We start from the raw sequence: 14,931 nt of genomic DNA, 5'->3' as shown, positions 1-14,931 counted from the left end.
CAATGTTTTGTTAAAAATTACACCTAAGTTTTTCGCCGTATCTACGTATTCTATAACGGAATTGTCGAACACTACATTCTCTAAATCATTAGTGGGAAAAGACCTTCTATGAATAACAATACATTTTGACTTATTCGGGTTTATACATAAGCCATTCATAGCAGCCCAAGAAAATATTTGATTCAAATCGTGGTTTAAGTTACTTATGCACAAGCTAGTTTGATCACGAGGACAACGCGTAAACAACTGCACATCATCAGCGTAGATATGAACATTACAAAACTTAAGGACATCGGGTAAGTCATTGATGTACAGAACAAATAACAGAGGACCCAGGATAGAGCCTTGAGGGCGCCTCTTAAGACATGTAGGAAGTCAGACTTTTCACCATCTATACATATTGCTTGAGTCCTATCGCCAAGATATGATCTTATAAGGGCAACTGCATGACCAGAGAAGTTAAATAGGTTTTCCAGCTTCCTACAGAGCAGAGTGTGGTCTACAGAATCGAAAGCTTTGGAGTGGTCAAGAAGTGTTAAGAAGGCAATGTAACTTTCATCCACTCGCTCACGAACCTGAAACCGGACACCGGAGGAGGAAGACAAAGAGAAAACAGCCTTCAGCGTCGGAGATGGTCTTTGGCAATTTACAGTAATGCCTTTTGGACTTTGTAATGCACCAGCTACTTTTGGGAGACTCATGGATCAGGTATTGAAAGGACTGCACTGGAAAACATGCTTGGTGTACCTCGACGACATCATCGTACTGGGCAAGACTTTGATGAACATCTTAAAACCTTGGAGGAAGTTTTCCAGAGAATAGCTGGCGCTGGTATGAAACTAAGTCCCAAAAAGTGTTTGCTGTTTAAAAAGGAAGTAAACTATTTGGGTCACAAGGTAACGACAGAAGGCATCTGTACAGCGAATGAAAAGATAGAGGCAGTAAAGGATTGGCCAAGACCACAGAACTTGCATGAATTAAGAAATTTCCTTGGGCTGTGCACATATTACCGGCGATTTGTACCAAACTTTTCCAGCTTTTGAATGGAAGAAGGAGCAAGAAGTAGCTTTCCAAACATTGAAGGAACGTTTTTGCACTGCCTCAATGTTGGCATATCCGATTCCAGGAGTAACATTTATTCTAGATACAGATGCGAGTGGATATGCTATAGGAGGCGTTTTATCACAACTGGTCGATGGACAGGAGAAGGTAGTTGCATATTACAGCCGTTCGATTGGAAAACCAGAGAGGAACTATTGCGTTACACGGAGAGAGCTGTTGGCATTGGTAGAGTGCATTAAACATTTTCACAAATACCTCTACGGCCAGCGATTCCGCGTCAGGACAGATCACGCAGCGTTGAAATGGCTTCTGCAGTTCCGTAATCCGGAAGGACAATTGGCACGGTGGATCGAGCGACTACAAAGCTATGACTTTTCCATTGAGCATCGAAAAGGTAGTACCCATGGAAATGCTGATGCAATGTCACGAAGACCATGTAGTTCGGAATGCAAGCACTGTTCAAAGGCCGAGGCTAAAGAAGACATTATAGATGTCCGGCTAATGACTATAACGTGTACGGATGAATGGGACAAGGAACAACTAAGAAAGTGTCAGCTAGAAGATACAGATCTGTCACATGTTATGCAAGGGCTCGAACGAATCGAAAGACCAAGCAGAGAGGAGATGTCAGCAGAGAGTCCCATTGCGAAGTCATATTGGGCACAGTGGAACAGTTTAGAATTGATATCCGGTTGCTTGCATCGAGTATGGGAGAGTGAGGATGGTCAATGCAAGAAGAAACTGATAGTTGTTCCCAGAAAGAGGATTCCTGGCTTGCTCAGCGAGCTGCATAATGGTCCAAGTTGAGGTCATCTTGGAATCACGAACACGCTCGAGAAAATTAAGCAGAGGTTCTATTGGGTTGGTTGCCGTCAGTCGGTCACCGAGTGGATTGCCAACTGCAAGGTTTGCAACAGAGCGAAAGGGCCCAAAACACGAAGTGATGGCCAGATGAAGCAGTATATTTCAGGTGCACCATTTGAAAGGATCGCCATGGATGTCGCAGGGCCATTTCCTACTAGGAACTGCGGAAACAAATACGTACTGGTGGTTATGGATTATTTCAGTAAATGGCCAGAGGTATACCCAATCCCAAACCAAGAAGCGGAAACAGTAGCAGAAGTGGTTACAAACGATTTGGTTGCAAGGTACGGTGTACCAATGGAGTTATATTCTGGCCAAGGCAGGAATTTTGAATCAGCTGTGTTCCAAGAAATGTGTAAAAAGTTGGGCATTCGAAAAACATGGATAACTGCATTGCATCTTCAGTCCGGTGGTAAGGTGGAACGTTTCAATAGAACATTGGAGGAGCATTTAAGGAAAGTAGTAGACAAGTACCATAAGGAGTGGGATACACACATATCATTATTCTTGATGGCTTACCGATCGGCAGTACATGAGACAATGGGCCAAACTCCCGCAAAGGTAATTTTTGGCAATGACCTTCGACTGCCAGATGATTTGAAGTATGGGATAGATGCCGATGCGGAGAGAAATGTCAAGAAATTCACTGGTGTCTTGGAAGAAGAGCTGAGAGAGATACACGATCTGGTAAGGCAACGAGCGAAGATTATGAGTGACAAGATGAAAGCGAGATACGATAAAGCAATTAATTCGGAAGGGTTTCAGGAAGGAGATTTGGTGCTGTTATACAACCCACAACGAAAAAAAGATTTGTCCCCGAAATTGCAGTGTAATTTGGAAGGCTCATACAAAGTTGTAAAACGGATCAACGATGTAGGGTACCGCATACAAACCATTGGCAAACCACGAACCAAAATGAAAGTGGTTCATTTGGAAAGGCTGGCAGCGTTTAGATGGAGAGATTTGTGGAGGGCAGTGTCACGAATATTAGAAACACTAAGCGATACTATCATCTCTAAGCCGATGCTAAGCAGTGACTTGTATGCACATCATTAAATCAATCATTATATCTACACGCAGCGGAGAAGAAACGCACAAACACATGCAGATATATTATCTGAGATGCCCCCAAAAGTATGCAATTATAATTATGCTCACATATCCACGCGCATATGAGAAGCTATAAACGTAGTAATTTCATAGCTGATAACCAACTAGTAAATTCTAGAAATGGAAGCGCCTAGAAGATGCGAACGAGAAATCAGAGTATAAAAGGCAGCAACAGTAGAGGCACGACAATCAGTTTGATTTAAGACGCTATCTGGCGAGCAATAGTAGTGTTATTGTGAAGAACTTTAATAAAGGCCATTTTGCATTATTGAATAGTGGAGTTATTGATTCAACAGTTTAGTCATTCGAACGTTAGCAGAAGGTTGCAAATAAGAGGAATTGCAGTAAATTCGTTACAATATAAATGCGAATGTCTGTATGTCGTTACGTAATGGCGCCTAAGCTACACAACGGAATTAATGCGCATGTTTATGTAGTGTCCCCCACGGAAGTCCCTAGGCATACTTTTATCTCGCCAGGTGGCTAGGGTCTCGAGATATAGACCAAATCGTGGACCCGGATACCCCTAGAATGTGTTTATACAATATGGATATCAAATGAAAGCTGTATTAAGCTGGTCAAACTGATAAATTGCATGCAAAGCCGAAATAAAGACAAGAATTGATAATACCTGGTAGGGTTGAGTCATTTTGAAATGAAACAAATCAAAATAAAAAGTAAAAAATTATTCATTTAAAATTTTCTGATTGATGAATAAAAAGTTAAGTTAAGTGGCGGCCACCGTGGTGTGATGGTAGCGTGCTCCGCCTATCACACCGTATGCCCTGGGTTCGCACCCCGGGCAAAGCAACATCAAAATTTTAGAAATAAGGTTTTTCAATTAGAAGAAAATTTTTCTAAGCGGGGTCGCCCATCGGCAGTGTTTGGCAAGCGCTCCGGGTGTATTTCTGCCATGAAAAGTTCTCAGTGAAAACTCATCTGCCTTGCAGATGCCGTTCGGAGTCGGCATAAAACATGTAGGTCCCGTTCGGCCAATTTTTAGGGAAAATCAAGAGGAGCACGACGCAAGTTGGAAGAGAAGCTCGGCCTTAGATCTCTTCGGAGGTTATCGCGCCTTACATTTATTTATTTATAATTCTGGAATAACGAATAACATTTTCTCAACTTTTTCTCAACTTCAAAGTTCCGTGAGATTCTGAGCTTAGGGGACATTACGTCAAGCAGTTGTAATGCGGGATTTCCTATGAATTTTTTTATTACTTTCATATACCCTATCATGTTTCCTAGCTTCAACTCCGAAATATTTTGAAGTCTTAGTGCGCCTAGTGTTGCCTCTTTCTCTATCGGAATAAGGATGGGAGGTATTCCCACTAAAGCACTAAGTGCCTCAGCAGGGTACGTTCTTATCGCACCCGTTACGCCAATGCAGTTTACTTAATTTTGCTGTTGCCGTTCTTTGCGTGGCCTTCCGCCACCAAACTAGGGAAGCATAGGTGACTATTGGCTTTACACCCAACGTCTCCAGCGGGTTAGGGGATCAGAATAAACACGCGGTAGGTATGCCTGTCGCAAGAGGTGACTAAAATACGAGATACAAGGGGCTGTGTAGCGCAACCCTTCAGGTTGCCAGCGCAATATATAGCTTCTCCCAACCCAATTGTCAACCTCACCTATCCGCGGCGAATCGTGTTTCACTAGCAGACGAGGCTCTGGCGACCCCAAGCTCCTCATGGAACTTGGGGGTGTGGAGGGAGGGAATGGCCTGAAGGTTTAATGTGGCCACATAAACCGTTCCCGAGATGGTCGGGATAGCACCTTAATGGTACTGTGGTACCGGAGCGTCCCGGATCTGTATCCGGCAAAGGACCATCACATCGATAACACTCCTCAAAGCCTTCGGAGAGCAACCTTATCGCTGCAACAACAACAACATTGGCTTTACAACACTATTAAATGTCCAGTATACCATTTTTGAAGATGTAACCCATGTTTTGTGTTACAAGCTTTGTTTAGGATAGCATCCAAATGAGCATTCCACGTTAGGGTTCTATCCAGTGTGACCGAGGTAGTTTGCCTCCATTGAGGGATGGTTCTAGGATGGATGCTTTCCTTCTCCGGGTGAAAGGCACTCGGACATTTTTGCTGGGATTGATAGGCAGTCCTTTGGTATCGCATCAGCTCTCTATGATGTGCGGGGCTTGTTGCATGCGATCTGATATTGTTTCCTCGTACATCCCTGTGATGCAGATAACTAGGTCATCTGCATACCCTTGTGTGTTAAATCCCTTTGTTTTCATTACCCTAAGGAGGTCATCTATGACCAGGGTCGACAGGAGAGGGGAGTGCACACCTCCTTATGGGCATCCTCTCGCGGTCGCAGTTGATTCGGTTGTCCCTCCCAGTTCCAAATGGATTTTTCTCCTCTTTAACATGGGCAGCACCTATCGAATAATCTTAGGTCGTATGTCCTTGTGAATCATAGCTTGCTCTATAGCTTCATGTGTTATCGAAAGCCCCTGATATGTCAATAAAGGCGCAGAGGGCTATATTTTTGATTCTAGAACCCTTTCAATTTTAACCGTGAGGCTATGAAAAGCCGTCTCCGTGGATTTCCCTGACTGGTAGGACCTTCGGGGAGTGTCCTCACCGCTACAACAACAACAAACAAGTACAACGCTGCCGAATAGCCTTCACAAAAAGGAGGACGAACAAGCATTTTATTCAGGTGAGCGTATCCCCACCGGGTTGGAATATACACGCGGCAGGTATACCTGTCGTAGGAGGTGACTAAAATACACAAGTGAATTAAGGAGAAGCCAGCGCAATTTATAGCTCCTCCAACCCAAATGTCAACCCCACCTACCCGTGGCGAATTATAGGGTAGCTTTACGGCCTGGAGGGTTCAATGTGGTCATGCTGAACCATTACTTACCGCCACTGGAGGATACCTTAATGTAAAGTTTCACATTAGGCTCTATACGCACCTGCTCATCATCATCGTCATCACTGTTATGCACTGTTTCTAAAGGTGAATAAAATATACTCTCTGGCATATTGCTTTGTGATTGTGAAGCCAAAAAAGGTGCCATCATTGGCGATCGTTGTTCGGGTGTCGTAATTGCTTGGGGATAAAAAAAGGAGAAAATAAATACATAATCAGATGCATTATGTATTTTTGGTATATTTTTACTTACCTGAAAAATAACTGCGCGCATGACGTTCCTGTGGTATGACGCGACAATCCAAAAACCACGCTTCACCCCACGCCAAAACGAACGATGTTATTATCAAAATCACTTCGAATACCTGCTGATGGGAGTCGACCCACTACAGATTTGAGCGTGAATTAAAAAAAAGGATAAAATAATATAGGTAGTATTTGAGCACTGAATTAAGTGAATAATTTCAACTTACGTCGTAGACAAAAACTTTAGAAATCAGAAAAAAGCACGATCCACTCGTGGAGAGCTACAATTTCAGAATAAAATTGTTTAATTTTCATTGGAATAAAGATTAAATAAACAGTCGGTTTTGAACTAAGATATGATAAGATAATACATACAGTGGTTGTATTATAATTAGGAATGGTCTGTTATCTGATTTATGTAGGCATATAAAAACGCCTCCAGAGCTCGAAAGATATAACTTTATATTAGTTTCGTTTCATGTTTTCCCCGCCAATTTCAGTCCGAAATTGGGAAATCTTGCAATCGATTTTTGAGTAATTTCCCTGAGAGCCAGAGTCTTGAAGTTTGGAAAATACTTCAGAACCCCATGACAACATAAGGGAAACAAATTTTCGCTAGGTGGCCCAGGGATCGTGAAAATTCAAAAAAATCATCACAACTTAGAAATTTTGTTTCGAGTTTAAAGGACTATCCGAAAACCCAGGGACCACAAACTTTGAGCGAAATTTCGGGCTCTATTAAGTGGAAATATTTAGGGTAAGAGTAAGATGGGGGCATCGAGATATTTAGTGATATATTGCGAGCGCTTTTTGAGTAACTTCCCGTATAGTCATATATTTCACAGACCCTTGACAATGCACCCTAAGGGGAAAAAATTTTGCTAGATGGCCAAGGGACAGTGAAAATTCAAAAAAACCATCCTCATTCTATGTAACTTCTAACTGTTATGTATAGTACTCAGCTGATGATTTTTATTCTGTAGCTGAGCAGTTTTAGATCTCGACGCTTAACAAACCTCCGCCTATCAACAACTCGGCAATAACAAATCCGTGCGTCATGCGGATGCGCCCCTCGCGCCGGTCGGGCGGGCTTTGGAGGGTTTAATCCGTTGGGTATTATTATTATTCGGAAATGTTTCCTAAGAGTTTAAAGGAAATTCGCGATAACCTAGAGACGTAAAGCTTGAGCAAAGCTCAGGGCCCTATTACGTTCCATAATTTAGTATTAAAAAATTTCTAGATGAGGTAGGGATCGAGACATTTAGAAAATCCTTTTAGAAATTGATACCGTACACGTGACAAAGCAACAAAAGGGGAAAGTCTTCCGCTACGTGGCGCACTAATATTGATAAATTTTGATTTTGAAATTTTAACAATAGTTATTGGAAACAGTTTAAAAATACCTGTAAAGGTAGTGCGCAACTTATAGATGTTTAATATCTTCTATATGGTCCTCCCGGGGTCATTTTAAGGTCTTTTGGGGATCACTTCAGAAAAAAATCATAACATCGTATTTTATCATTATGCCATATTCAGTGCATATCATCTGTTTTTTTTTTTTTTGCATATTACTTTTAGAAAATTATGTCGATGTTGCACATCTGCCAGGCGTCCCGTGACGCTCACATTTTTAGTCTAAGAGCTGGTAAACATTTTTGAGCAGGTATTTGAGGCACAATGAAAATTATGTACAACGCTTTTTTAATGGTATCTAAGTATAGAAATGCAGAACTGGCTAAGAGGTGGTGGGGCTGAGACTGCCCTTGAATTTAACAAAAAAATTAATTTTTGCATTCTAAAAATGTTTTTGAGGCACTTTGAAAATTAGATATGTAAAAATTTAATATTTGAAAAATATAAAAAGAAATAAGCCAGATTATTAGGCTGGGTCTAAAACTTTGCCAAGTCATTGCGAAATAATTTTTTTTTTTTAATTGAAAAAATGTTTTTGAGGCACTTTGAAAATTAGATATGTTAAAATTTAATATTTGAAAAATATAAAAAGAAATAAGCCAGATTATTAGGCTGGGTCTAAAACTTTGCTAGGTAATTTTTTTTTTAATTGAAAAAATGTTTTTGGGGCACTTTGAAAATTAGATATGTTAAAATTTAATATTTGAAAAATATAAAAAGAAATAAGCCAGATTATTAGGTTGGGTCTAAAACTTTGCCAGGTCATTGCAAAATATTTTTTTTTTTTTTTAAATTGGAAAAAATATTCTTGAGGCACTTTGGAAATTAAATATGTTAAAATTTTATATCTGAAAAATATAAAAAGAAATAAGCCAGATTATTAGGTTAGGTCTAAAACTTTGCCAGGTCATTGCAAAATATTTTTTTATTTTTAAGTTGGAAAAAATATTCTTGAGGCAATTTGAAAATTAAATAAGTTAAAATTTAATATTTGAAAAATATAAAAAAAAATAAGCCAGATTATTAAGTTGGGTCTAAAACTTTGCCAGGTCATTGCAAAATAATTTTTTTTTTAAATTGGAAAAAATATTCTTTAAGCACTTTGAAAATTAAATATGTTAAAATTTAATATTTGAAAAATATAAAAAGAAATAAGCCAGAATATTAGGTTGGGTCTAAAACTTTCCCAGGTCACTGCAAAATAATTTTTTCTAATTGAAAAAATTTTTGAGGGCACTTTGAAAATTAGATATGTTAAAATTTAATATTTGAAAAATATAAAAAGAAATAAGCCAGATTATTAGGCTGGGTCTAAAAGTTTGCCAGGTCATTGCAAAAAAAGATAAAACCGTTGAAAATCTTACAGAAAAATCAGGATTATCAAACAGCATTAATAAATCTTGGAGTTGCCCACATATCCGGTTCGCAAGAGGAAATATTTGAATCTCTAGAAAAATACGTTTGTGAAATTTATGGCTTCTAGAACTGCACAAACATAAATGAAGCGAGGTTTAAAAAATTTTGTGCTGTTTTCAAAGCCAATAAAAAAAGACGAGCCGTTCACAAAATTATTAAAATACTGTGACCCTTCTGGATTGCCTCCGTGTAAATCCGAATTATACGAACACCTATTAAGATCACAATAAATAACTAGTATTTGGCGTAATGCGTATTTACGTTTTCCTACTTCTTTAATACCAGACAGAAACGGATGGGAACAGAATGCTGATTCACTGGAATTTCATTGGTTTGATGGAGATTGTGCTCCAAATTCAGTAATTAATGCTATTATAGACGAAGCGAATACTGTCGATGAAAACAGCACAGCAGGTGAGCAGCAAGAATTTTTTTATAACAGAATTTTTACAGTTTATCAGTTAATAAATATTAAATATACATTTATTATTATTCACAGATAATTCCGATGACTTCGAAGAAGAGGAGTATTCAAGCTGTGACGAACAGAACGATGAAGATACAAATTCAGATTCTGAATAAAAAAAATCAGTATGTTTTTTACTTTTACAAATACTTAGATTATACATTTTTTCAATAAAAAAAAAATATTTTGCAGTGACCTGGGAAAGTTTTAGACCCAACCTAATATTCTGGCTTATTTCTTTTCATATTTTTCAAATATTAAATTTTAACATATTTAATTTTCAAAGTGCCTCAAGAATATTTTTTCCAATTTAAAAATAAAAAAATATTTTGCAATGACCTGGCAAAGTTTCAGACCCAACCTAATAATCTGCATTATTTCTTTTATATTTTTCAGCTATTAAATTTTAACATATTTAATTTTCAAAGTGCCTCAAGAATATTTTTTCCAATTTAAAAATAAAAAATATTTTGCAATGACCTGGCAAAGTTTTAGACCCGACCTAATAATCTGGCTTATTTCTTTTTATATTTTTCAGATATAAAATTTTAACATATTTAATTTCCAAAGTGCCTCAAGAATATTTTTTCAATTAAAAAAAAATATATTTCGCAATGACCTGGCAAAGTTTTAGATCCAGCCTAATAATCTGGCTTATTTCTTTTTATATTTTTCAAATATTAAATTTTAACATATCTAATTTTCAAAGTGCGTCAAAACCATTTTTTCAATTAAAAAAAAGTTATTTTGCAACGACCTGGCAAAGTTTTAGACCCAGCCTAATAATCTGGCTTATTTCTTTTTATATTTCTCAAATATTAAATTTTAACATATCTAATTTTCAAAGTGCCTCAAAAACATTTTTAGAATGCAAAAATTAATTTTTTTGTTAAATTCAAGGGCAGTCTCAGCCCCGCCACCCCTTAGACAGTTCTGCATTTCTATACTTAGATACCATTAAAAAAGCGTTGTACATAATTTTCATTGTGCCTTAAATACCTGCTCAAAAATGCTTACCAGCTCTCCTACTATTTATTATCTTCTTTCGTTTCGAACAGTAAAAACAATGAATTTTGTTACGATATCTCTTCAACATAAGATGTTTTTATTGTGTGCCGTTGCCTACTCTGCCAATTAAGGTTCTAACAATTTACAGTGAAAAAGATTCCAAGTTCTAAGCGCATCGTTACTAATTATAAAATCACCACTATATGTGTATTTATTAAGCTGTCCGTTAAATAAAATTGCTTTGCGGGAGAAATATAATAAATAATGACCTTAAAATAAGCCGTGCAAAATTTCACTCGATTTAAAGAAGTTATCGACTTTCGAAAAACAAGAGAACGTAATTTTCGTAATATCTTCAGTATTTTGTGTGGAACTGCGAAAACGATTTTCATCCCAATAAAGATCTTCTTTAGTCCTAACATTCCGCCATATAAGGTTTTTCAATCAGACAAATAGCTTACTACATATTCGTACGTATATGCGGTAAATAGAGCAGAATTTAGATTCGTATAGTATGTTCCAAAATACTTCAATTTCTAGCAAGTATTTTGCCTAAGTTTTGATGTAATACTAAAGATTAATCAGTCCAGATCATTTTTGCTCAAGCTATCAAGAAATCGTTTCAAAAATGGCAAAGTTATAGCGATTTTTGTAAAATGACATAATAACTTTATGCATATCGATACTATACAAAACATCAATCGAAAACTTGATACATTAAACCCACACCAGTATTAGTATGAAATTTGTATGGAAAAAAAGTTGATGTTTTTGAAATAAATTTTCCGATTACATGTAATGTAACATCTCTAAGTTTTCCTGATGCTTCGAAGGTGGCTAATATTATACCTATTCCAAAAAAGGGTAATGCTTCCCAACCATGTGATTTTCGGCCAATAAGTATTCTTCCCTGTTTATCAAAAGTTTTGGAGAAGCTCTTATCGAACCAGATTAGGAAATATCTGACTGAAGAAAATCTGCTTTCGGAAAATCAATCAGGTTATCGCATTGGACATAGTTGCTCAACCGCTATGCTCAAGGTTTTAGAAGACATACGACCAAACTTTGACAATGGCGAACTCACAATTCTTACGTTGTTGGACTTCTCTAAGGCATTCGACACGGTCTGCCACAGAATTCTCCTGCATAAGCTAAAAAAATATTTTGGATTCAGTAGCGATGCTGTAAAGCTACTTGAGAGCTATTTGACAAACAGGTACCAACGGGTAATATGTGGGGATAGTGGATCCAGGTTATTACCTGTAAAATCTGGGGTACCACAGGGTTCTATTTTTGGTCCAATTTTATTTAGTTTGTACATTAATGACATAGAAAAATGCTGTCGTAAAGTATCCATTCATCTCTACGCGGATGATGCTCAGATATACCTTTCTGCCCCTCTTGGCTTAATGGAGGATTTAGTTTGCCGATTAAATGAAGATTTAGAAGCTATATTTCAATGGTCTAAAAAGAACAAGCTATGCCTTAATGCATCCAAAACACAGGCGATCGCTATTTCACATTTTTCCTACAATCTGAATGGCATTTCTCCAATAGTTATAAATGGAAGTGTTGTGAAATATGAGAAGAATGTCAAAACTCTTGGATTTATCTTAAATAAGCATCTTACTTGTGTTGATCATGTGAATTCCTCAATAAGTAGGTTATATTATATGTTAAGGCAATTATGAAAAACGGATTATTTTATTCGAGAAGATATAAAACTTAAACTTGTCAAAAGTCTATTAATACCAATAATATCTTACCATGAATTGATATACGGTTGCCTGGATAAAGCTTCCATGAACAAATATCAACTACTGATTAATAATTGTGCCAGATATATCTATCTTAAACGGAAATATGATCATTAGGGCGGGTCGATTTAAAAATCGCTCATTGCTCTGTGAAAATCGTATTCTAGGGATCAAAATAAGAAACTTTGCCGAAGGAACCATACCTCTAAAACGAACTCTGATGTCCCCCCCTTTGGGTCGAACTTTTAGGTAGGGGCAATTTCAATTCTACCTGCTGTGTCCTGTGGTGGCTTAAAAAAACAACACCAGCAATTTTACGATCTGCAATTGTGTCACAGTGATACCTTCATTTTTTAAAACGGTTGAATAAAAAACCCACACAACTATGTTTACGACATGCAAATGCATCACCGTGATGCCTTGGTTTTAAAAGGGGTTTTAAAACGCTAATTTCTAATAATTTTTTTTAATTTCTTTTCTATTACTAAGTTAAATTCATTTTTTCATTTACATATGTTCTGACTAAATAACTTTCTAAAGAGAAAAATAAACTCCAAAAAGAAAAAACATAGGCATTTCAAAGTGGGATTTTTCAAAATTTGCCCCTACGACCCAAAGGGGGGGACATCAGAATTCGTTTTAGAGGTATGGTTCCTTCGGCAAAGTTTCTTATTTTGATCCCTAGAATATGATTTTCACAGAGCAATGGGCGATTTTTTTGCCTCCCCACAAATCGACCCGGCCTAATGATCATATTTCGAACTTCTCAAAAACTATTCTTGAATGCAGTTTATCAGCGTTCTTTGACCGTCGTTTACTAATATTTATACATAAGATTATCGTTTCTCGTACACCGGAATGCCTTGTTGTAAAACTTACTTACGCACAATCATCCCGAACTTGCAATCTAATTGTACCGCATTTTAAGTATTCAGTAACATCGAGAATGTTTTTCGTTAGGGCTGTGCAGTTGTGGAATGATTTACCTAATAAAGTAAAGTTAGAATCAAATCCTAAGCGCTTCAAATTAGCTGTACATCGCACCCTTTGTTCCTGAACATTCTTATGGGTTTTACTTTTTCTTTTTTACTTACCACCATAGAACATATTCTGTATGGTTTGAATGTTACTTCTATTTTTGTTTCTAGCTTCTAAACTTACTTTTTACTAGTAATAAGAATAATAACAAATATGGCACAGTAAAAGACTATGTCTTATATGTGTATTTTAAATAAATAAATAAATAAAAAATTAATGTACAGTATCGATATACCAAATGAAACTATATAACTTTACTAAATTCGCCATATCTTTGCTATTTCTGACATGATTTGAAAATGGTTCACATCAATTTCATGTGAAAATGATTGAGGTTTGCTACTTTACCAAAATCAGTACCAAATAATTGTTTCTATTAATGTATATTACAATTTAGCAAGATATGATTCTGAATTGTTCTCTATTCTATCTACTGGAGATTTTTTGAATATTACGAACTGTTTTTTGAAAGTTGATAATTTCGTGAAATCTCAGAACCAATCAAATTTTATTTATTCTTACCTTCATATTCTAATTCTGAGTTTTTCACATAATAAATGATTAAAAAATTAACGTTTATTAATTATTATTTTATATAAACTACTGCACCCTGAATTCATACGGTTTTAAAAATGTTTAAATGCAACGTGTCAGTTCTAAGTTTTCCAATTCGAGTGAAATTTTTTCAAACTAAATATTTGCAAAAAAAAAGTATATACATATAACGAACGGCTTAGTGTATACATACGTATACATGATAAGTGTGTTTATATTGATTGATAAAGACCGCAAAATGGTGCAAACGTACACATGTACGGTGTAATTACATAACTATCTGCGGTCAATCGCTCCCCTTTATTAGAATAGATTGTAAAATAATGCATATCTACGCAGCGCTTCACTGAGAGTGCTTCTTGTGATCTCTCTCGACATTCGTTATGACAAGGTGTTAAACAAATTAGATTTTACTTCGGAAGCGACAAGGCAACGCCTTGTAATTTGGCCTTTTTCGTAAAAAAAATTTACTTAAGAACACAGATGGTAAAAGTCTCTAAAGACTGGGGATAAACTTTTGTAAATGCTTTAATTAGTTTATTTTTATACCGGGTTCAAGTGCAGTTACAATGAAAGATAGTACACATTTCGTTTCGATGATTGCCAGTAACAGAGTATGCAAAGAAATAATGTGTATGTTTATTACATTATATGGTACAAAACTCAAACATAAATGACTAAGGCGCTAGATTATTGTGGTTATATGTATTTTCAACTTGTCCTAGGGACGTTTCGCTACTAAATCCTGGGAAACCAGCTATCGCTGGAGACTTATATCGTCCAATAAATCTCCTATCGCCAGTGGTCAAGAATTAGCTTGAATTAGAATCAATTATTGAATATCTAATTGCATTAGCAGAAGTCAATTAGATTTCTAATTGTAAAGGTAAACCAATTTTTTTTTTTTGCTAATGGCAACTAATTGCAATTAGATTTACCATAAGAATAAAAATTTCAATTATCTAATGGGAATTAGGTGAACCTTTCTAATTGTTTAATGAATTAGAGAATATAAACCAATTGCATCAATTGCTAATTCTATTTGAAATTTAACATGTATGCATAAAATTATACGTTAAGTTAGATGGCTGTCC

The 14,931-nt window shown here is 36.5% G+C and overlaps 1 protein-coding gene across 4 annotated transcripts in view; it reads right to left on the bottom strand.

The window, feature by feature from the left end:
- Positions 1–14,931, bottom strand: part of LOC137245687 (steroidogenic acute regulatory protein-like) — a 100,841-nt gene that overhangs the window by 25,203 nt on the left and 60,707 nt on the right. For all 4 annotated transcript variants that reach the window (XM_067776742.1, XM_067776744.1, XM_067776743.1 and 1 more), the window contains 3 exons: positions 6,412–6,465; positions 6,192–6,324; positions 5,982–6,118 (listed from right to left, as the gene is read on the bottom strand). In XM_067776742.1, coding sequence (XP_067632843.1) covers positions 5,982–6,118; positions 6,192–6,324; positions 6,412–6,465 — 324 coding nt within the window. The remainder of the gene's footprint in view (positions 1–5,981; positions 6,119–6,191; positions 6,325–6,411; positions 6,466–14,931) is intronic.

The sequence above is a fragment of the Eurosta solidaginis genome, chromosome 3, assembly GCF_040869045.1.
Source record: "Eurosta solidaginis isolate ZX-2024a chromosome 3, ASM4086904v1, whole genome shotgun sequence".
NCBI classification, from domain to species: Eukaryota; Metazoa; Arthropoda; class Insecta; order Diptera; family Tephritidae; genus Eurosta; species Eurosta solidaginis.
The sequence above is the reverse complement of the archived record's forward strand: the minus strand, read 5'-3'. Positions and strand labels throughout refer to the sequence as shown.